Source organism: Copadichromis virginalis, linkage group LG17 (assembly GCF_057382275.1).
Source record: "Copadichromis virginalis isolate Kocher_CV1m ecotype Utaka linkage group LG17, C_Virginalis_male_GT1.1, whole genome shotgun sequence".
Lineage (NCBI taxonomy): Eukaryota > Metazoa > Chordata > Actinopteri > Cichliformes > Cichlidae > Copadichromis > Copadichromis virginalis.
This window is the reverse complement of record NC_140634.1, coordinates 39,307,332-39,331,164: the sequence shown is the minus strand read 5'-3', so window position 1 is coordinate 39,331,164 and position 23,833 is coordinate 39,307,332. Positions and strand designations below refer to the sequence as shown.

General features: G+C 44.0%; 1 protein-coding gene across 2 annotated transcripts; it reads left to right on the top strand.

The window, feature by feature from the left end:
- Positions 1 to 1,696: 1,696 nt before the first annotated feature.
- On the top strand, positions 1,697 to 22,590 carry mllt1a (MLLT1 super elongation complex subunit a). 2 transcript variants are annotated; one of them, XM_085437658.1, is made up of 12 exons: positions 1,697 to 1,833; positions 7,817 to 7,997; positions 8,544 to 8,626; positions 10,807 to 10,950; positions 12,495 to 12,620; positions 14,627 to 15,277; positions 15,497 to 15,587; positions 15,737 to 15,848; positions 16,397 to 16,496; positions 16,863 to 16,931; positions 17,881 to 17,952; positions 18,056 to 22,590. In XM_085437658.1, the coding sequence occupies exons 1-12, from the start codon at positions 1,822 to 1,824 to the stop codon at positions 18,179 to 18,181; spliced, it is 1,767 nt and encodes a 588-aa protein (XP_085293784.1). In that variant the 5' UTR covers positions 1,697 to 1,821; the 3' UTR covers positions 18,182 to 22,590. The 2 variants fall into 2 exon arrangements, with proteins under 2 accessions (XP_085293784.1, XP_085293783.1); XM_085437657.1 differs by having other exon boundaries at positions 16,863 to 16,940.
- The last annotated feature ends 1,243 nt before the right edge of the window (positions 22,591 to 23,833 follow it).

The following is a 23,833-nucleotide window of genomic DNA, read 5'->3' as shown; positions in this document are numbered from 1 at the left end:
CTCTGTTCACCACAGGGCAGACAGATAGACAACCACACACTTTCACAACTTACTTAAAGACTAATTTATTATTTTGTTTTGTTTTTTTCATTTCCAATACCCAGTTTCCTGGGAAAATATTATATTTTCAACTGTGAATCACCAGATTTGTTGTATTTCTGTTCTGTGTACCAACACTGTTTGTTATTCATTTGTTACTCCTCTGTTCTCTGTTTTCTTGTCTCCCATCTCTAATCTGTTGCTCTAACATTTTTGTTCACTGCATCTTTCATTTCTCTCAAACACACACGTATCTATCCTTTCCATTCCAGGTTATTGGCTGTACTTGTCCTGCTGATTTAACTATAGTAAAACTCTGTTATCTGTAAATCTGGTGGGATTTTGTCTTTCACTGCATGTTGAAAAGGGGATTTTAAAGGTTGACATCTCAATATAAGCTGGACATGTCTGACAGCCTGGTCGTACTTCTTTTCCTCAAATTTGACTGAGAGGCAGGCTGGATCACTTTGAGCGGCAGGAGAAGGAGAAGGGGAGGCATCAAGCCAGTGAGAGAGTGGTGACCTTCTGTCACAGAGCTGAGGCCCGATAATCTCACATCAAAGTCTCAGCTCAGACTTGACTGCAATGGGCCCTAACTCCCTGAGTCTGTATAAAAGAAACGTCTTCAATTAGAAGACATAGCGCTTTCTTTTCAGATGAAACTTTTGAAATGGAGCTAGTGCACCGAGCCAGTCGAGACATAGTCGTCTAAGCTCATTACAGCCACCTGGGGAGTTGGAGCTTTGGGCAAAATTAAGTTTATTCAGATATACCCTGGTGTATGTGGATAAACTTTTATCTTGATGACACATAAAAGTTTGTGCAACCATAAACTTCCTTTTTGAGTCTGCCCATGCTTCAGACACAGCAGGATAAGATTGCATCAGAACTGGCCATAAAGAAAAAACCCCACAAAAAACAGGTTTTGCAGGCTTTAGCTGACATCAGTGACCTTTAAATGCTTGCTTTTTGCCAGTGCAGGAAGCGTTCGGGTCATTTAAAGCACTGTAACGCATTGCAAGTGAGGCAGTGCATTGAAAGTATTCTGCAAAGTCATAATACTCTGCGTGAATAGCAGCTCCTATACATATTCTGTATTTATTGGATTCATATTTATGATTATTTTCAAATTGTTATTGAACTATCTGCCATATTTTAGACTCTTATTACATTTCCTAAATAAATGTGGTGTAAAAACACTCTGTGTCTGTGTTTACTGACTTTCCAGTGGGTTAGATATGAAGCTGTAGTTTTTAATAGGGCAGTTTTTACAGGGCAGGCAAAGAAAGACATTTTTTAAATTTGTAAATATAAGAGGATTGTAAGAGTAAGATTAGGCTGATTGTTAGTGCCATCGATTTTGCGTTTAGGACAGGAAGAGAAATGGGTAAAATCTGAAACCCAATACGATCGAACCCCGATTAATCAATTAGCATGCTGTGCATTTTACAATTGAAACAGAGCTGTAGCCATTGGGACAAGCTCGCTGTCACTCCAGAGAACCACCAGAAAATGCTTTAATTGTATTTGCAGCTCGGGGACTGGCCCGCCTTTGGCGATCGCTGGTTGGCTCCTTTCAAGAGCGCTTCCATTTGCCGTTCTCCTATTGGCTGAGAGAGCTTTCTGTTTTGGTAGCCTGCCAGATGCCGTCTGCGAGGGGAGGGAGCCGTCTGCCTTCCGCTTTGGGCAGAAGGATAGACACACAATGAGTAGACGAGGCTGGGTAGAAGCTCCACTAACGCCGCTGTAAATATATCCATCATTCACTGAGGCCAGAGAAACATGGAGAACCAGGTAGAGTGGCTTTTGTGTCTCCCGATGCTATATGAACTTTTCAGGCTGTAAATGGCAGCAGGCTAAGCGCTGGCTGGTCAGGAATGAATCCTCTGTTCTGCTAGCCAGAAGAAAAAAATGCTCCTGCTGCTAATGAACTCGTAGTTGTTTGGCTCTGGAGCTATGCTAGCTGGGCACTCATACATCGGTATTTACCGCTAGCTGAGCTCAGTCTACTACACCATTCAGTCAGTACCGCTGCATAGCTCTAGCCACAGCCAGGCACACAAAGAGAGCTACAGCTACTGCTTTGCTGGCTTTAAACAGCACATGCACAACATTAAACAGCACGAAGACCAGTCTCAAGTCGAGGTTTTGTACCGCCGAGCTAAGCTAATCTACCTATGAGGACAGTGTCGGCCGTTGGCTAAAAGCTAAGGAGTCGCTACAAGGCGCCGGGAGAGAGAAACCTGGAGAGGCGGGTGTTGTCTCCAGTGCCAGCGGCCTGAAACCTTAACATACAAAGCAAATAAAACCAGCAATCTGCGTACATCATGCAGTGTCTGCATTATTTGCCAGCACTTGGTTAATGTTTAATGGTCATCACCTTCGTGTGGCATGGTGAAAAACTGACAGGCTCCGTGTGTGGCAAATGTTGAGTCCAGTAAAGATTTGCTGCTTATTATAAAGCAGAGAATCCTCAGTATAAAACATAATTTTAAAGGCTGTTCTGTGAACTTTGTGATCTTGCAGTGTCGTGCCTCGACATTTTGTGCAATCCACATATAAATTTGCGCAGTTAAAATTTATGACACCATAAAAAGGTACCTAATTTATTTCACAGAAACAGAAAAGGGGCTAAACCAAATTACATATCTGCTAACTGTAAAGTAGATGCTGCTGAATGGGTTACTCTCAAAATGCCCGAGGCTATTCAGGACTTATTTCAGATGGCTAGGCCACACACACCCATGGAAAGTGGCTCAGCCACTTTCTTGGAACGGGTCTCCGCTCAGCTTTGGCCCCTTTGAAGTTTTAGTGCATCCAGAGGAAGTCTCCTGCTACAAGTTAAATGCTTTCTCTAGCTGTACTTGTGCTACGCATGTTACCTTTGTTACATAGGCAAGATTTGCAAATAGCTTTTCCAAACACTTTACACAAATATCACACGCACTGGCATTTCATGTGTACACATTCAAATTCTACCCTGATCAAGGGCACACCGATGTCATTTTGTAGTGTGTTCCCATTGAACGGAGTTGCTTTGTTCCTAAAAGTGTTTGTAGTGAGTATGTCTGGCCTCACTGATCCAAATGCACTTCAGAACACTGAGATATATTTGCAAGGTTGTTGGACTAGATCTCATTGGGTTTAAATTGCTCTTTCAGACTCAGAGAAGGATCAAGTTTAGACTAAAAATGGGGAATTCAATTTATTGCATAGTCCAACATCATGACATTAGCAGCGGGATAGCAGCTTGATTAGTCATACAGCTTTCTGTGTGGACAGCAAAGGAGCCTCTTTTTTTCTCTTCTCTCGTGCTCTGATCTTTGTGGCATGAACGCTGCAGTTGAGATGACAGGATGAGTGGTCGTGCAGCTTTTCATAATCCTCACACGCTCGTTCGCACACCCTATTTCCAATGCTCACTTGTTTTCTTTGGGTGCTGCAGATAGGCTATTTGTGACTCCCCTGTGGCTCCCAGGGATTGACCATTTTCCAGTACAAGTAACTGTTTCACCTCTATCCACGTTATCTCGTAGATTGTGCGGTACGGGGAAAGAGTTCAGCATCCCCACAAGACAACTGGTGTCGCGCGCTTGTTCGTCCCCTTTCAGGCAAACTTTCTGACTTTTATTTTAATCGTTCATTTGCTGGAAGAGATTAACACGGTCATGAGGGGTGTTATTTACATGGCAGCTGGGAGTTCATTGTTTTCATGGGAGCCAGTGTGTCTGCCAAAATTTGTATTTCCCCTCAATTGAAGCACTGTGTGAGTGAAAGAGAGAGGGGGCATGCACGCATCATTTCAATATCGGTGGCTTTGTGTTATTTATTTATTTTATCCCATGCTTTGGCTTTGATGGAAGTTAGCTGAATAACTGTGTCTCCACACGCCTGTTTGCCCAGCTTATTTTAGTAGAACTAAACTGTTTGACACTCTGGTTCCTGTGTATCTGCACCAGTGTTGAGTTCATTTCGTGTCTTCATAATTCTGGCTTCTTGTTGTCATAAAGTTTAAACTGTTTAAATATTAGAGGAATTTTTTCCTTCTTTTTTTGTATATTCAAAATCATCTTGAATGTTGTGGTGAAATTTTCGTTGCTTCTGATTTGGTTTGGGACTGCTCATAGAGAGGAACATCTGAATATGTCACCTTAGATTTGGAAATGTGTAGACGACAGAGATTTAATAGCTTAATTTATCAATTAACAACTGAAGAAAATAAATCTATAAACTAACTGATAATAAAAATAGATGTTAATTGTAAACTTTCCTGCAACTGCACCAACAAAATGTGTTTAATGGAAGAGTACACTTCTTGTTTCATCGTGTTACGGCGTTATCAATAAATCGGCCGATTGTTTTCTTAAATGATGAGTCTGAAAATGATCCAGTCTAATAATCAAGGTAGCGGTGTCAGATGACTTGCAATGTTCAGCCATCACCCCACAAAAATATTCAGTTTATTGTCAAAACAAATGAGAAAATATTTCTCAATTCAGAAGGTGAAACGGGAGAATATTGATATGGACTCGAAAATGTTTTGATTGATCTTTTTACTCATCAAAAACTTGCACTCATTTTCTGACTATCAGCTAATTAACTGCTTACCTCGGGACGGGGTTCTCTGTCTCGTTCTCTTAATTCGTTTCATTATTATTATATTGCACGCACTCCTGGAGCCAATTGCTTTTTTTTCTGTCAATTTTTTTCTGCTTAAAAATTGTGAGAAGAGATTTTTTTCCTCTGATTCTTCATTTTGCTAAAGGATCAATCATAATATCAGAGAATGAAGAAATCCTCAAATTCCCTTGTTTTAGTTTTTATTTATATTTAAATGTTTTTAAACTTTACCTGTTACTGAAATCACTTAATTTTAGCGCTCATTCTTTTTTGTGTGTTTCTGAAGCACAATCAGCATCTTCCTCTTTGGCTCGTTGTCATCCTGATTTTTATGTTTGCTTATCACAACCCTGATTTTTTTTTAAATTTTTTTTTTTTAAACCAGCTCCTCGGGGGGAGGGGGGGCACTGATGATTGGAGGGAGTCCATGGCAGCTCGCTGTGGGTGTGGTGGAGTCTGGAGTTTAAGGGCATTACTGCCACAGAATGGCCGGGCAGAGCGCCAGGCGGGGAGGTGTATGTGCATGCCTGTTTGTGTGTGCGTGTTTGTGTGCGTTCGTGCTGGGGAGTGCCAGACCAGCTCATCTCAATCCTGTCCCCTCTAATCCCCCCGCTCGGTCCCAGCTCACGAGCTCCTCGGTGCAGGGGCCAAATCCCCACATTCTTCAGTCCTCCCCTGGACATAAAGTGCCTTTCTGTCCCCCGCCCGCCTCCACCCCTCGCTTCCCCTCCTGCGCTCTATCTCCACCAGCGCTGTGTCACTTGCGTGGCCCGCTGCTGTCATTGTTCTTGGCAGACAGTTGTGGCCCAACAACGCGACCCTCTTCTGGACAAACCTTTTGAGATTGTTCTGCTCGGGCACCTAATCACTCCCATTCCACTGGGAGCGTCCCTGCATGAGTCCGGCTTTGTTTCTGTCCGGCCCCTTTCCACTCGAGTGTCGAGTCCTAACACTCGAGAGATTCAGAGGTTTTGTTCAAGGTGGAATCGCGACCCAATGAATAATTGCTCCGTGGATTAATCTTACAACTGGCTTTGCTTATGTTTATTTCATAAGCTACCTCAGCTTGGAAGGTGTCTTTGCTGCTGTAATTTGTCACTGCCAGGGACCGGGATGCAGCCAATAGCACGGGGCTTTGACTTACAGTCATTATCGATTGTAATGCAGTTGATAATTGACTTAAAATCTGTAGACAGTTGTTATGATTAATAGCCGACTCTATAAAACAACTGAAGTAAAGGTAAGCGGGTTTGTTTAAAGGTCACGGTGACGTCATCGCCCCAAAAATGAAAGATTTCCAGTTTTAATCGTATTTAATGGTTTTGCAGTTGGATGCAATGTTTTCAGGCCCAAAGCAAAAGCTGTTGTTTAGCCAAGTGTCGGAAACCCAGAGATTCATTATGATGTTACAGAAACATGGGAACAGCACAGAGGAGAGATGGCCGACAAAGTCTGGCTGTAGTTGTTAAACTGACTGAAAATCTTTGCTGTGTTCAGTGATGCTGAGTTTTATTAAGCTATTAAACTATTTGTTAGTAAAATATAAAAATGAATGAACTATTCCATTAGTATTTATTTCCTCTTTATTTGCTAGCAGGGTACTTTAGTGTAAGCTAGTACTGAATGATGTTAAAGGCAAAAAAAATCTGAGTATGTCAAACCAACTTAAAACTGTGTGAGCTGTTTTTGTTTTCTTCTTCTTAATCATTAATCGAGCAGTTTAGCAGTTAGCACATTCACCTTGCATGTGAAAAAAAAAAAAAGTGTGGTTTGAGTCTGGGAGGCTACACAAACCCAGCCTCAGGGGTCACGACCTTAGTGCCTGTCCCAAGCCTGGATAAATGGGAGGACTGGATCAGGAAGGTCATTCGGTGTAAATCAGGCCCAATCACACATGCAGATGTCTCTCTGTGGTGATACGTTCAGAAATAAAGGTGCTGCCAAAAGCACCTTCTCCTTTATCATAAATCTGTGATATCAATCCTTAGAAACCCCCTGCCTCAGATCTAATGCAAAGAAGGGCGTTCCTTTCATCCTCAGATCTTTCTTCATAAGAACAGATAAACTACCGCAGATTTGTTTTAAAATTAATTTTAATTTGTGGGTCACATAGTGGTGCATTTAATGCTGTCACCTCCTGAGTTTGAACCCCCGGCCGGCTGGGGGTCTTTCTGTGTGGAGCATGTACCCGTGTGCCTGCGTAGTCCAAAGACATGCATGATTGGTTAATCAGTGATTCTGAAATAGATGTAAGTGTGATTATGAGTCTGTTATCTCTGCAATAGACTGTCGAGGGTGTACTGAACAGCAGTTAAGAAATATGGATGGACGGACAGATATTATTTGAGTTGGCCTCACTTTTCCAGCACAGATGACATTTAACAAGCTTCTTAAATGAGTTAGGTCCAAATCAAAAGATGGTTAGTCCTCTAACAAGACAATGGAAAATGTCTGCTCAGCGTTTATGTATTTATTTTTTCACCTTTTCGCTGACTCCGAAAACCGAAAACAAGAAAGTTGCATAGAAAATAAAGTGCTGATTATTAGTTGGTTGCAAACTAGGAGGTTTATCCTGTCTGTGTCCTGTGTTGTATAGATTTAAAGCCCCTTGACTTTGGCTGATGAATAAAAACTGACCTGAGTGACAGTATTGCCTGGAAATGTAGGCAGAAGCCAGTAAAGTTCAGGTTGCTTTCGTCCCATAAAAATCTCAAGGGATTAATTTTCTGTGCTTTTCTCACTTCTACGTGACAAAATGTCAGTATGAGTTTCTCAATCTCTTAAATCTGTGTTTTGTTTTGTTTTTTTTACAATACCTGAAATTATGGTTTTGCTCCCATGCCACAGCCTGTCCTTTATCCCGTCTTCCTTCTCTCACCCCAACCAATCACAGCAGATGGCTCCGCCCCTCCCTGAACCTGGTTCTGCCGGAGGTTTCTTCCTGTTAAAAGGGAGTTTTTCCTTCCCACTGTCGCCAAAGTGCTTGCTCATAGGTGGTCACATGATTGTTGGGTTTTTCTTTGTATCTATTATTGTAGGATCTACTGTACAATATAAAGCGCCTTGAGGCGACTGTTGTTGTGATTTGGCGCTGTGTAAATAAAACTGAATTGAACGCCTTCATTCTTGGTATTTAAAGTACTCTGTCTCTTTTCAGTGCACTGTGCAGGTAAAACTAGAGTTGGGCCACCGAGCTCAGCTAAGGAAGAAGGTGACATCAGAAGGCTTCACCCACGACTGGATGGTGTTTGTCCGAGGCCCAGAGACTGGTGACATCCAGCACTTTGTAGAGAAGGTTGTCTTCCGCCTGCACGAGAGCTTCCCCAAACCCAAGAGAGGTAGGACAGAGCAATAACGACATGTAAACATTCACACAACCACACATTTTCATTCTCTGCCAGTTTATTTTAAAATCCCACACAGTGAAAACAGCCGGTGATTTAAAAGAAAAGGCACCGAATCTTTGTTTTTCACTCCTTTTTGTGATTTTATACAGATGACACATTTCTTCCTGTTACATATGACACGTGAGAAATTGATCAGATTTCTAAATGTTGAAATGAGGTTGTTTGTTGGAGGTCAGAGTGAGGGCAGGCAGCACAAAGATAAACTGTACCGCTGTGACAGCCCAGTAGGAATATTGTTGTAATTTTCTCTTTACGCCAATTATGAGTCCACTATCATTTAATGCTAAAAACACGCAATCCTATCAGAATAAAAGCATGCTTCTCACTAGTTTGTGCCGCCATTTTGTTTTTGCATCCCTTTAAATTAAGTAATGTGAAAATATCCGGGCATATTGTGACCTCGACAGAGTTTGTTACAGTCGGTGGATTATTTATTTTCTTTATTGGGGGTTAAAAAACATATTTGTCTCTCTGCAGTATGCAAGGAGCCTCCGTACAAAGTGGAGGAGTCGGGCTACGCAGGTTTCCTCATGCCTATTGAGGTTTACTTCAAGAACAAGGTGAGAATACCTGAATGCATTAGAAAATGTTAGTTTTTCTAAAAGTTCATTTTTACACGTGGCTGAGCTAAAATGGTTAAAACAGGAAAAAGCAGAGAGAAAAATCTGTGATGCTCTGCAGAGATCTGCAGGAAAACTGGGGGGGAGGTAAAAAAATCACTGACCGCTGCAAATAACGACACAATCACCTCCCTTAGAGATGCATCTCAGTCTGAATGGGACTTAAGGCTGCCTTTACACTCTCACAGGAATGCAGCATATAAGGAGAAATCAGGCTTTTCCAGCAATACTCATGTTAATCTGGTTAACTCCTTAACTTGATAGAGAAAACTGGGTTTCCCTTTTACTTGATGTGAACGTAATCAAGTTACCGTCTAAACCAGGAGTAATGCAATTACTTGTGGCTGTATAAAGGCAGTGATGGTTCAGAACCTCTGGTGGAAAAATATGTACACTATAAATCAGAAGTATCAGCTCTCAATGATCACATAATTGACTAATTAAAGGCTGGGCTACTTTCTATCCTCTTATGGAAAATCTAAGGTAGACGTTAGAAAGATTAGACTGGAAGCAGAGCCCCCCAAAGCTGAGTAACCAGTGATTACTGGCAAGCAATTATCAAACCTGTAGTTTATTAAACTAAGTTAAGTACGCCTGTGATTTCCACTTAGATCGGCTGCACACGCGTGATTATAAGATGAGCCATTCTGGACTTGTTAGCCGTGTCTTTCTGCACGTCTAGATCATGGCTCCACATGACAAAGTGTTGCTGGAGGATTTGAAGTCATCATGAGATGAAAGCTTTTAATCAATAGTTCTATTAAAGAGCCTCAGGACAGCTAATCAGATCAGATTTGTGGTGGCTGTCCTCTTAAAATGGCATCATGGGTGCTCTGAGAGTTTGCACAGATCCGACTTGCAAAAGACCTGCATATAAACAACATGTCATAAAAACTGCCAAAATAGCCTTTGCATGAAGAGAGATGCGGGGAATATTTGGAGCACTAGATAAATTTGTTCGGTCATATCTAGAACCACAGTGTGTGCACTCTGACTGAAGCGTGGGCTGGGCGTGTGATTACAGGTGACTGCACAAGTGCAAAGGCGTTAGGAAGGTGACGTTTATGGATGGTATTATTATTTGCTGCAGACGTACCAAAACACTGGCTGGATGACTCTCGGCCTCCAGGAGCTCGTAAGAAGGAATATCCCCGATGGCGATGCAGAGCCTGCTCTCAGAGTACCCGAGTGTGCTAGCTGACACTTTTAAAATATTTTACAGGGAAAAGCAACGATGTCTTTAAAGGCAGGCAAAAAGTAACTAGAGTAATGAAAGGTGTGCTGACATCTGGTGCATTGAATCGCGTTTGTTGTGGCTCCATTTGTGATATAGTAACTCGAAACTGTCGGTTTTTAATTTGACATAAGGGCAGATATCTTACTCTTGTACTTTAAAGTAATGCGATTACCTGAATGTTAAATGATTCAAATCTGTAGCACCTTAAAGTGATGTTGCAGCAGAGTGCGCTCCTGTGGTAAGCCGTGTTATAGGATCCGTTTCACTTTAGGAGAAATGCTCGTATGCAGTCCTGTGTTAGTGAAAGGCTCGTCTGGTGTGGAAACAGTTGTTTCTATTAGTCACAGCACCGGCATCTTTATGTCAGCCATTGAGAAGAACGATGGAGGAACCGCTCTGCTTGCATTACGATACAGGGCCTGTGCACATTAGTGTGCCATCATCTTCTGTAGTCCTTTGTAATGTTAAACCTTTCAACTGCTTCCAAAATTGCAACATCCTCCTTTTAAGTGCGAGTAGCTTCTGTAAACAATGAGACGAATCTGTCAGGATGATCCAGAAAAGACTTGAAGGAAAGTGAAGAGGAAAGTAAATATTAGCTACCATTAAGCCATCATCGCGGTTACTTAAAAAACTTTATTTATAAAGTCTTTGAAGAGTGACCTAATGCATGTGCCTGTGTCGCTCCGCTCCGCCGCTGTACAGCTTCCCTCAGGAATGTTTCTTATCAGTGCTCCAGCTCCAGCATTGTCTCTGTTCTGTTGACTTTCCGGGTTGACGGTGCAGTCATTCAGCTTTTATTGTGCGTTGTGAAATGTCTATGACTGAGTGCCACACGTGCTGTGTAAGGACTTTTAAAACCTTCATTCTTCTCCCTGTTCAGGAGGAGCCCAAAAAAGTGTGTTTCAACTACGACCTTTTCCTTAACTTGGAGGGCAACCCACCAGTCAACCACCTGCGCTGTGAGAAGCTCACCTTCAACAACCCCACCAAAGAATTCAGGAGAAAGCTGATCAAAGCTGGAGGGGTGAGGCTGCCTGACACTTTGGCTCGTAGCCAGGCTGACTGACTGAGAGCTAAATGGCTGATCAAAGTGAATATCAGACGCTAATAGTAGCGAGTGCGGCACACTGTATTTTAGCGTTAACGTGGGAGTTGTTGGCTCGAAGTGTTTTTTTTTTCCTGTTCTCGACTCCCATTTTAATCCTTTAAGAGCCGCAGATAACCCGCATTGAGGAGATCACTTAAAGTCTTAAAAAGCATTGATTTACTTTAAAAAGGGGTCTTAGAAGGAATTAAACCCTGAGATTTCACTTTGAAAAGTATGTTTCTTCTTCTTTGTGCTCTTTTTGTGTGTGTGTGTGTGTGTGTGTGTGTGTGTGTGTGTGAGAGAGATCGGGAGCTGCTGGGATGTTACACACTCCTTTGCCCGAACGCTAAATAGGGGATTATGTGAACACGAGGACGCTGAATCGGTTTAGTCAGCACTGCGGCTGATAAATAAGAAAGTGTGACTTTTATCAAAACCTTGTGTAAACTTAAATAATCCACATATGCTGTAAATTGTTACGTTGTTACATTATTTAAATCAATTCTATAATTTGAAAATGCTGCAGTGTTACTGATCAAATAGCTTTTGACTCTTATGTCCCTGCTGTTTCCCCGTTTGGCTAATGAAGGGATTTTTATACAGTTTAAAAATATCTTTAATTTGGCTGAATAATGTGATCCTGTTTAGGTGACCTCACGTCAGAGATTCATTTTAACCTCCTAAGAACCGAACTCTTTCATAGCATTTTTAATTTCTTTTTGCTGTTTGGGCTGATTGAGACCTGATGGATGTAAAAACAAAGAATTACATGATTATTTTTTATTTATTTACCTGATTTTTGTTTCTGCATATTTAAAATTGTGTCCTAGGACAGTGGTGTCAAACTCCAGGCCTCAAGGGCCGGAGTCCTGCAGGTTTTAGATGTGTCCTTGATCCAACACAGCTGATTTAAATGTCTAAATGACCTCCTCCACATGTCTTGAAGTTCTCCAGAGGCCTGATAATGAACTAATCATGTGATTCAGGTGTGTCGACCCAGGGTGAGATCTAAAACCTGCAGGACCCTGGCCCTCGAGGCCTGGAGTTGGACACCCCTGTCCTAGGAGGTTAATGTAACTCCATGGTGTAGATGTGTAAATGCTGTAGTAGCCATTAACCTCCGAGCCCAGAGTAGCTGTACATTTAAGGTGCTGCACACTATGAACACTCAGTTCATTGGAAATTGATCAAACTTGAGCTGCAGGAAGTGAGGACAGTCTTTATCAGCTTTGCTTTTCGCTGTTTCTGTATCTCGGCTGCTGCAGCGCGTCTTCCTCAGTATATGCTTTAATACATTTTTATTTGCACATAAAATAAAATTCATCTATGATACATTTCTTATCTTTTATACTGATTCGGTTTGATTTTCTTTCCAAACTCACGTATAAAGCCCACTTATAAATCTATCGGGGAAAATGAACATGTGTTTTGCTTCAGTTCTCAGAGCTTGCACCTATTAAAGCCTCTTTTTTGAATTTCAGGTGTTGGTGGTCCCCGAGGGGGCGGAGGCCATGTCAAGGCCAAGCCCAGACTACCCCATGCTCCCCACCATCCCCCTCTCTGCCTTCTCAGACCCCAAGAAGACCAAGACCTCTCACGTGTCAAAGGTTGGTGAAGAAATGATCCCGCTAGACCGTTTTATTTTCTCTTTGCACCTCTCTCATTCATCTTAAATTTATAATCGGCTTTATTGGTCAACTCCAACGATTGCATTTTCTAAAAACACACACACTGCCTGACTCAGACTTCTAATCACTACCAGCTGTTTTTGAGCATCTGTATGCAGAATTACTCAGCCTGCCAGGAAAGGAGGGATATCAGAAGAAAACGGGAAACTGATCCCTTTACGTTTACTCTGCCAGCTCACAGGCCAGCACAGAACTGACCTGGTCCGGTCTTTCTTAAAAGTGGGGCAGGAGATTGTCTTTCTAAGTCTATTCCTTCTCTCTTGATAAAATAAGGAGCTGATAAAGCGATAACAGGCCCCTGTGTTCTTCTCGTACGCAGTCATTTGTTAAAGCCTCACCATTGTGGCACGCGTGCAAACGAATGTCCGTCTTTATTTCGACATAGAAATGCACGTTTCATCAGTCCCATGATTATCGTGGCATGAGTGGATGTTTGCTGAGCACCAGCTCGAGCTGGAATGGTTTCATCCAGCTGTGTCCATCTGCTGACACGGAAAAACTCGGCGCAGGAAGTCTCCGAAGACGCACTTTTTCTCCAGTTTTTTAACAGTATGATAAAAGCTCTAATGTGTGCATCAACTTTAATAGTGTCACTTTGAAAAAGCTGTAAAACTGTTTGCTGATAAGTGGGCGCTGCCTGCCAGAGCTCTATTAAAAGCCGCTCTGGTGACTCTGTGGCGCGTTTGTTTGCACATTTGCATTTTTATGCCTCCGTGCCAGTGACAGCTGTGGCTGAGGAAATATGCTTCGGGGTTGACGATGTGTTTTTCTGCCCCATTCTCACGACCGATGTCTCAGCAGCTCTTTGAGGAAAATTATTCACGTTTGGCACAAACTCAGGAATTGGTTAGTATCTGCTGGTCAGAGTCACTTATACACCTTTTTGGTTATTTGTTGAGATCAGACAGAAATGTCAGCTTGTTGCACTCGGACTGGTTTTTCCTTCACCACTCAGTAGTGATGAACTTATGTGGGGTCAGAAGTTTGAAAGAAACCTGAAAATTATCACCTTAAAACCGATGGCTTGACCAATGATCCCATGAACTCGCTCTGCTTGGCACGCCCAGTGCCCACTAAGTATTTCAGCAGCACCTGACGATACGCAGCACTGTTGAGGTTGTTGAGACCTGTGTCTCTCACCTCCTCTCTCTTCATACTTTGCTTCCTACTCTATAAAATTATTAATAAACTTGGTCTGAGAATTGTTAGGATTTTGCAGTGCACGACAGTCTTCTACTGAAGACTGCTGTACGGTGTAAAAGTGTGACGTCAACGGTAACGCCATCTGCAATTGGTCTTGCAGGGAGCAACCTAAACAAGTAGAAACCCTGCTAAAGGTGGTCCAGAGCTGCACGAGTCAAACTTGGAAATGTTGGAGGTTGTGGGGGGCGGCGGCTAATGTTGTTTCCGAAGCTCACTAGAAACGGAGCCATCGTTGATTTTCCGTACGCTTCGTCTGCTGCGACAAATCACGTATCACATTTGTCCAGCACCATCAATACGTTTCAGTGCGTTTCACGCTAATCGGATTCCAGCGACGCTAACGACATTCCCATCAGCAGCAGCTCCACATAGCCTTGCTTATTAACAGTTATAACTAGCTAATAGAATCAGCTAAGATCTCGAGCCTATTAAAGACCAAGATGCTGGGACTGGAACTGAGGATGTCCTCATTCAGCTCTGAGCGATGGTGAACTTCATACAGCTGTTAGGCAGATGTTATTCTGTTTACTAATTACTGAGACAGTCACATGTAATGTGATTACATGCCAGACTGGAAAGGCTTGATTTGGGAATCTTGGGAGGACACGGTGCGTTTGTACTCGAGACAGCTGAGCTGATATTCTGTTTGTGGCGGTTTGAGCCAAATGGTCGAGGAGAAGAGTCGATGATGATGATGATGATGATGTTGTTTCTCTCTCTAGGAACCCAGCAAAGAAGGAAGTGGAGGCAGCAGCAAAGGACCCAAACCACACAAGTTAACCAAGGAGCACCGAGAGCGGCCACGCAAGGACTCTGAGAGCAAAGCTGCTTCAAAAGGAGACAACGATAGAGACGGAAGCAGCAAGCCTGGCCGCGATCCTTCCTCTTCCTCGTCTTCAAAAAAGCCGTCAGACATCAAAGTGAAAGATGAAGTAAAGGTCCTCCCCAAGGCGGCCTTCAAGGAGCCTAAAATCACACTGAAGGACTCAAAGATGGAGGGAATGTCTCCGAAAGGAGGGGGGGCCGGTAGCGGCGGAGGAGGCGGGGGAGGAGGTGGCGGAGGGCCGCCGGAGCCCAAAGCACCGGGGAAACGACCGTCCACGGTGGAGTCTCCCAAACCGAGCGCTAAGAAGCAGAAGAAGGCCAGCTCCGAGGGGCCGAAGGGGCCCACCGGCAGCGGGGCCTTCACAGGAACCTCCCCCCGTGTATCGTCCTCGTCCGCAGCAAACCAGTCGTACGCTGAGAAGAAGCCTCCGAAGGAGAAGGGTCGCTGGTTCCCAAGCAAAAACGACACGCAGGAACTGAAAGAGGCCAAGAAACTACAAGACTCAGAAGAGTCGAATTCAGAGGATGAAGCATCGTCAAAATCAGAGGTAGGAGGACGAGACGGTCGCTTCAGTCAAGCTTTGAAACGGGAAAATGTTTGATGTGAAAAATTCGTTAGTTTCTCTTGAACAGACTGAGGTCTTACCCGTCCATTTAAAAGAAAAAACAATGCATCATTACATCGTGAGCCCATCTGATACTCGGTCCCATGAGTGTCGTTGTTGTCTCTTCATGGACTCGTTGATCTCTCCTCCTTCTCTTTACAGCCGTCGGTTCCCTCCAGTCCTTCCACTCAAAGCTCCAGTTCAGATTCCAGTTCAGACTCTGACTTTGAGCCGGGACAGAAACAAGGACAAGGTACGGTTCTGTCAACTACGACCCATTTCACATAAAAATAGAATTTCATTAGATACGATTATTTCATTTAATGAGCAAATTTAGACCTTATACAAATTTTGGGTGCTGAGAATGATGGAAGATGATGGTTTGTGTGACTCGTCGCTCAGGCCCCCTGCGATCCATGGTGGAGGAGATCCAGTCTGAAGAGTCCGATGATGATGACTCCACCTCAGAGGAAGAAACGCCCATCAAAACCAACCCGCCTAACCGCGACTCTCGGTCAGTCCCCCAAAACACATCCACTCTTTGCACTGTCACGCTTTCCTACACAGAAATTAGTGACAGAAACATGCACATCAGTGAAGAAGTCATTATCAGTCAGCTTACATGTATGACACGCTAGTGGGAAAGTCATGGTATGTATGTTAATGCTTGATGTTTCAATTCCATTAAACAAATACTAATGTTTTGGGCTTTTTAATGCTTTTTAAAGTATTTTTATCCTGTAAAAAAGGAGAAATAAAGCGGTGAATATGCACTGTGTCTACGGGAGAATATAAGCTGCACAATATGCATCAAACAAGTCAAAGTTGGAGCGTATTAACTGATCATTTTTCCCTTTTTATAGTTGTGCTGAGTAGCTACATGTGCAAAAAGCGTTACCGTAGTCTAATAACAGGCTGTCATATCTAGACCTGTCTGCCCACCTAACTTTCTCTTGTTGTTAGAAGGCAAATTCTACTCGAGGGTTAACTCTGCTTACAATGGACAGTGTGAGGCCTGTGTGCATGTCATTGACCTCTGACCTCGCCCTGTACCCCTGTCAGACTCAGCCTGGACAGCGAGAGCGACAGCAGCGACGGCTCCCACCGCCCCAGTCGAGACCCCGCCCCGCCCCCACAGAAACACAGCTCCTCCAATAACAAAGTGAGTCACAGACCTCACTCTGCTGCACACTTTATTAACGAGTCGTCTCATTAGAATAATCTCATTACTTGTGTCGTGTGTTTGGTTCGCACTCACTGTGGGACGAGCGGTTTGCAGTACAAGCTGTGAGTTTATTGCTTTTCTGGGGATTTCATTCTGTATGTGTGAGTTTAGTATAGATGTAGACCATAATTCAGGCCGTGTGTTTAAGGGTGATGCTTAAAGCGGTCTGTAGCCATTCACCTGGCTCGCACTTGCATTCCTGCTCCTTTTTTGCAGGTGGTCTCATCACTGCCTCTCTATCAGTATGCCCCCCCCCCCCTCTCTTACCATCTTTTACATTTTTCTGTTGTCTCTGAACTGCAGGTGTCTGTCCGAAAAAGCCCAGATTCCTCGTTTCGCTCGGAGAAGGTGATGAAGAAGGGATACGACAAGGTAGGAAGGGTAAATCAAACTTTTTATGCCTAAACCTCACACACACACGAGGCTTTCAGACAGCGTTCGGGGGCCACATTAATGGATTCAAGATGCAGTAATGACCAGTAAATTCATCCAGCTATGCAGACTGACTCTGGCCTTTGAACCCATAAACACATCTTTCTTCTTTCTTCGTTGATTAAAGTCATGTTTAAGTAGCGTTTGGTAAACTGATCTTTATTTTGTTGGAAGAGTCCAAAACTTCAGTCCCTCTAAACATGTTATGGTGTCAGTCAAAGAGAAATCCATGTCCAGCACCAACAGATTATTGTTTTTGTCTCTTTGAGTTACTAACTTCACGATGTTGATCAGACTCGTGTTTTTCTCATGATGGTAGTTATTTATTTATTGCCCCGGCTGCTGTATCTTTGTGCTTCTTACACCGCTGAAGATTTGGGACCAGATCTTCCAGATGTTGCTCCGTGAAGTATGAGAGTCTAAAACCTGCAAATGCTGCATTTAAAAGCCCCCAAAATCTGGAGAACACATGCGACCCTTTATAGATTCCCCCGTGAAGATTTATTGGCTGAGGTGGTGACTGAACCCCCATCAGCACCTCATTTAGACTAAACGTCTAAAAGCAGAAGAGATTCTTTGTTCCTGCTGTTACCTCCTGCTGGGATCGATTACCACAAAGCTAAGATGGAACATACTGATCGGTTGATAACGACAGAACTGATGCGTCTAGTCTCTGAATCAGTTTGGAGTTCCCAGTTTTCCCAGATGTTCGTCTCGTGTATGTCATGCATGTGTCCTTTATCTCCCCGATGTAGAAGAAAAATCTCTCTAGTCACAATTTTGTGCTGACAGAGTAGGAAGACTCTTAAACACTTTATTATCATTATTATTATTTTTAAACTCCTTGGACTTTATTCTCTCCTCTTTTCCCTCCTGTCCCATGGAGCAGGCCTACACAGAAGAACTGGTGGACCTCCACCGCAGACTGATGGCATTAAGGGAGCGTAACGTCCTGCAGCAGGTGTGTGTTCGTGCCAAAGCTAAATCACCCTGTGATGCTCTGATTCTGTGAGCGTACGGTGCTAACGGTTGCCGTGACGTTAACTGATCTTCCTCTCTCTCAGATCGTCAACCTGATCGAGGAGACGGGCCATTTCAATGTGACCAACACCACCTTTGACTTTGACCTCTTTTCACTGGACGAGTCCACCGTCCGCAAACTACAGAGCTACCTGGAGGCGACCACGTGACAGGAAGTGGAAGCCGGCCCGCGGATGGCGGAGGCGGCCTCGTCGCTGCGTCTGCTCTTTCGAGAGGAGACGGGTAGCTGGATCTGTCGCAGCTCTTTCGTGGGACTGACTGAACCTTCGAACAAGCACACACGAAGACACAACTCCACCACCTACGCTCGACGCCGGGGAGAGAACTGGAGGAGCAGCAGCGGGAGGCGTGGAAGGAGACGCCGGAGCGGCAGAACTCCGTCTGCAGTCAGGATTTTCACTACCCATCTCTCGTCTCGAGTCCGTGCAGTGGTGTGGAATTCACCCCACAACCCCTCCTCCACCCTCCTGCACCCTCATTGCTCCCGCCTCTGCAAACCTAATACTTCCCCCTCCTCCTCTTCCTCCTCTACATGCACACTCCTTACTCGGCAGAACACTCCGATTCTTCCCCCCCACCCCCGTTGTCAGCTGGAGCTCATTTCTCTCTCGACATACTCTTGAGGTGTGTGTGTGTGTGTGTGTGTGTGTGTGTGTGTGTGTGTGTGTGTCCGAGCACTGCTGAGGTTTAAGGGGAGATGTTGTCTTTGTGGTCACTGACTTCTCTCTGTTTGCTTGAACACAAACAGCCAGTTTGATTCTTCCCCCGAGCATACACCAACATATAAAGAATTAAGGTAGCACTTTACTTTATTAGCCACCTGTTTAACATTAATAGGCACATAAACCTCAAACAAATGGATTGTGACACACTATAATGTAGTTGTAAGCAGATGCGTGTTTCCTCGTGTTATCATATTGATCAGAGTTTAGGAGTTAAAGCCCATAAAGACTTTTAGTTCTTCTTGTTTTAAGAGGTTTTCATGCATGAAGCAGTTTTAGGAGCAAAATGACGAGCTTTCATTTTCTTCTTCTCTTGTTTTCCTCTCACACGTTACTCAGAGCAGTAAAAGATTCACTTACTGAAAATACTACTAACGTGGTTTGGGCAAGGGTTGCAGGTGTGATGCCGGCTCAGTCGCGGCGGACGCACCAGAGCGTTAGCTGCTCTGTTTGCACGCGATCTGACACGACGAGAACGTTTTAGAAGAACGCTGCGCACCGGAGAGGTCCGGTCTGATAATTGTGCTCATTACGTGTGACAGCTCTTTGCCACTTGTTTTTCTAAGCCCGGTTTGGGTCTCTGCAGTAAAGATTTGGGGACTGGTCTTTCACTTGAGTTCATTCATTCCCCTCTGTGGCAGTAAAAGATGGCGCACGCGTCTTAGAAACTCCTGTAAATAAAAGCCAGAAAGCCTTTTAGTCCCGACTCTAAGCTACTAACAAAGGCGGCGTCCTGTAGGAGAAAAGGATCATACACTAGACAACCACTGTTATATTTCACTTTTTTTAAAATAGAAATGCGTTTCAGAGTAACATAGTCCCGTTCATGGCATTTTCTTAATGAATCATACTCATCGTCTATCTGAACAGCGGGTGTGAAACCTCATATGTAATTATAGTGTGTTATAAACCAGTTGTTGAGTATTTGCAGTGCTCGCGAATGCTCAGCGTGAGGCTTTAAAGCAAAGCGGTACCGAGATTCACGCACATGTTTGCCTCCCGGGTCCTTCCAGCTTTGAACACTGTACATGAAGACACTGAGACGTGTGCTGTATGTGTGCGTGACTGAGCTTTCTGTCGTCTGAACATCTGAAAGCGTTCTCCTCAGTTCCCCCTCTCCTTCCTCGCACTGAAAGCTGAGCCTTGACCTCCTACCAACAGCGACCCCTCCCTTCGCTCCATCCCTCCACTTCACCCCCCCCCCCTCGTCCACCTCCTCCCTTCTTCCCATATCGGCGTGCATGAAAGGGCTCGACTGCTCGCAGCCGGAGCAGCGGAGGGTCACTCCTGAATTGCCTTTTAAGCGTTGGGTCGGGCACAGTAAGGTGGGGAGAAATGGGGGGAGGGGGGGGTTTAAAAAGCCGTGAAAAAGTAGCCATACTTGTCTCCCTGATTCCAAAAATTAAAAAATAAAATAAAATAGGGGCCACGCTTTTTTACATTTTATTTTTCTACAAGTGCATTTTGTGTATTTATTCCCAGAAACCTGTGAGCTATGAATGTATATCGCTTTTACTTTTCTACGGCTAGAAACAGCCCCACTCTAGTGCCTTTTTCCTGCGACTTGCAGTGTGTATATGTGTGTGTGAGTGGGGAGGGGGTGCACTCTGTTAGGCATGCCCACACAGATTGAACCCCACCCCAGCCCCCTCCTCCCCTTGGGGAAACTAGTATTAATTGGAATGCCTGACTATCCAGTATTTTCCTAATAGCTTCCATCCCTGCTTCTCTCCAGTGTCTCTGTAGGCTGTCGCCCCTTTTTATCGATTTCCACTCATCGAGCCCTCTGGGAATTTTCAGAAGGCGGCCAAGATTTTGTTGGCCAGTTTTGGAATTAGGTGTTTTAACGCGTGGTAGTTCCTTCCAGTGCGTGCTGTTCAATAGGCTCCTCCTTCAAGCAGCGTTAAGCGTACCAGCTAACAGCCAAGCGTCCGATATCAAGTCGCCAGGCACTTGAACGGCATCGCTAATAGATGTGAATGCAAGAAAATAAAGACGCTGGTCTTTACATCAGGAATCGGACTGATGGTCTCACAAAGCTGGCTTCTTCTAACTAATCGGATCAGTGACTGTACGCTGCGTGGCTCATTCTCTTTAAAAATGATGGTGATCAACATATTGGCTTTATGCGCTCAACATCTCAAACATTTAAGACATGTTAAAAAATAGTTTATCCCAGAGGTAGTGATATTAGAGACTAGACTGTATTTAGTTTGTTTATTTTAAAGCCAATATTGATATTAAAGGCTTTCAATAATCTGATCTAATTATAATGTAAGTTTATGTTGAGCGGTTTTCATTTTCTTCCCCGTTGCTCTGCGGTGCTTCGAGCCAGATCTTTGGTGTTTGTGAGCCTACTTCAGCTCCGGTAAGCGTGCTAGCCGTGGTGATTTATGCATTAATGATCAGGACCTAGTCAACAGAGTACTTGAACAAAGTCAGAAGTGACAATCATCAGTAACGCCCGCTTTAAAAGTTCATCGGAAAGCACGTCGACGCACTGAAATGGTGTTGAATGATGGAGGTCGACTGCTGTAAACGACGATGAGCTTTTGTGTGGTTGAGAGTACTTTGCACAGTGATTTGAACAATTTAACTCTAATTGAATTGGCAAAAACTATCCTGGCGTGTTTAGTGTGACCGCATTTAACAGACACCATCCCACCAGGTCGGAGAAGCTCCGCCTTCTCCTCCTGCGGTGGACTAAAGGCCAATCATTTGTATGCAATAGTTTTCTTTGCATCAAACCGTACTGTAAAAAGATCATAACACACCAGAGAAGCACAAATGTCGCTTTCTTCACTCTGTGTAATAGAGTCCACTGTAATATCTACTCTTATTTTTAGCTCCTAGTGTTTGATTGTTTTCTCTTTACAGTCTTTGTATTTACTGTATATCGTTTACTTGTTTTCTCAGACTCTGTCTATGCTCTATATATCTATAACGCTGCTGCAGAAGTTCCCCCTAACGGGATCTTCAGTTTTATCGAACATTAATGACACTACTCTCGATCGTGAGTAGCTTCCTGTTGCGTAATCTGAACAAACGTCTGCTCGACACATTCAGGAGCCAGTTTTGTGAGGCCCAAACGAGTCAGGACTGAGCACGAGTTCTGGACTTATTTGGGGCCTCGATGTTGGTTTTTGTGGCCCCCTTTAGGCTTCACGCTCTCTCAGACACCAGCCCACTGATCTCCTTCCTCGCTTTTTCCTTTTCCTGTGCTTCTGCCCTGACGTTCCGATAGCTTTAATACTTCGCTCTCTCCTTCTGTTGCCTGCCTGGCTCGGCGCCGCACTCCCTCTGCCCTTACCGTAGACGCCTCACGAACACGGACGATGTCTCAAAATCAAAACCGGCATCAACGCCGCCTCATGTGCCCTGCAGTAGCCCCCCCTCCCGCCCCTCCCTTCTTCCTCCCTCTGCGCCACCTTCATTTTTCCCGAGGTGTGCCTCTGTCAGCAGAACTTCAGGCCCGAGAGTGAATTTTGCAGCCGTGTGAGTGACGATAGTGCATCTTGCCTGCGTGTTTGTCAGCGATGGGAGAGAATTTCCAACGAACAACTTTCCTCTCTGTCCTCTGTGCACCGATGTGGGAACTTGGAAGTCCTAGTTCATGAACTCTGACCTTTGACCGGGCGCTCATTCGGTCCCTTGTGGTCGTGGCGGAGACAGTGAGTTAAGTGGGAGAAGCCCCACTATGTACCCACAGTCAACGTTTTATTTATGGACCTCTGCACTTTTGGCTGTGATGACTTCAGTACTTAAGTAGTTACCTAAACTGTATTTTTAAGGATTTTATACAATATTTACATGCAATACAATATGAATTGAGTTTGTTTTGTTTGCCAACCATTTGTTTCTTATTTAATTGTCTTTTATTTTGGCATGTGTTCTCGCTATTATTCACAAACATGCCTGTCGATCTGTTTTAGGCATAAGATGTTGGGGATGTTCCCTGTAAAAATTAGTTTTTTTGTTTTGTATCATGATTCTGATGACAGCTGAACACCGAGAAGCACGTGTTTGGGCGGGCGGGTGAAAAACAAACAAAACAAAACTGCTGGATGAGCTAAACTTTCACCCTCTGCCCCGAGTACAAATAACTGGACCACAAGGCGGGACGTGAGGAGTCCACACTTTGGTTCAGCAGAAGAAAAACGGTTTGTTTTTCTGTCGTGTCCAGTTTGGGTTTTCTGCACGTTCGTAAATGTGCGCGCCCAAACGTAGACTGTCATCTTCATTTTATTACGTTAGGACAACTTGAGCCTGAGGAAACACAACATAGAGAAACAAGAGTTGCAAAGTGGGAGGAGATGCTCTGGAAGTTAAAGTGCTATTCATTTTTCCTGGTTTGTTATTTGTTTAAATGTTTGAACCCCTCTCTGGCTTGGATCTGCATAAAACACTGAAAACTGTCTTAAATATTAATATCTGTCTCAGAAGATGTGCTTTAATGAACTGCAACTTGCAGCAAGCAGTAAAGATGACAAGCCTGAGTGATTATCGTTAATGTTGAGGAACATTATAGAAGGGAATGGGAGATAGATGGGAGAAACCCCCCAGCTGTCCCTTCCCTTTGCAACTCTGTGCACAGGGCTGTGAGAGTGGAGCATTTCAGCTGAGTCTATATTATATATAATATGTGTTTAATACAGCAAAGGTAGATTATCTACTGTGTGGATCTTTAGAGGATGAGGAAAAAGCAGCAAAACAAACAAAAAAAAAAACAGAGAAAATGGTTCATTGATAATGTGTGGAGGTGGGCGGGGCGGGAGGGAGGGGCATGTGCAGACGGGGTGTTTCCTGTGTCAGTGGTTGTCATAATGTGTCTGTGACAAGGGGGCAGGGTTGCCTGTATTTATAAAGGGTTTGATTATTTTTCTTTTAAAGGGGCGGGGCGAGGGAGGGGGGAGGGCGGCGTCTGAATCCATGTACGAGGTCGAAGCGACGAATGGCGGGAAGAACAAATGAACTGGATGGCTGAAGAACAATTTTGGTATTTTTGAAAAAACAAAAAAGGAAAATAACAAGCTTGGCATTACAACGCCACCATGTGGCCGTATGATGCAAGTTGTCAAC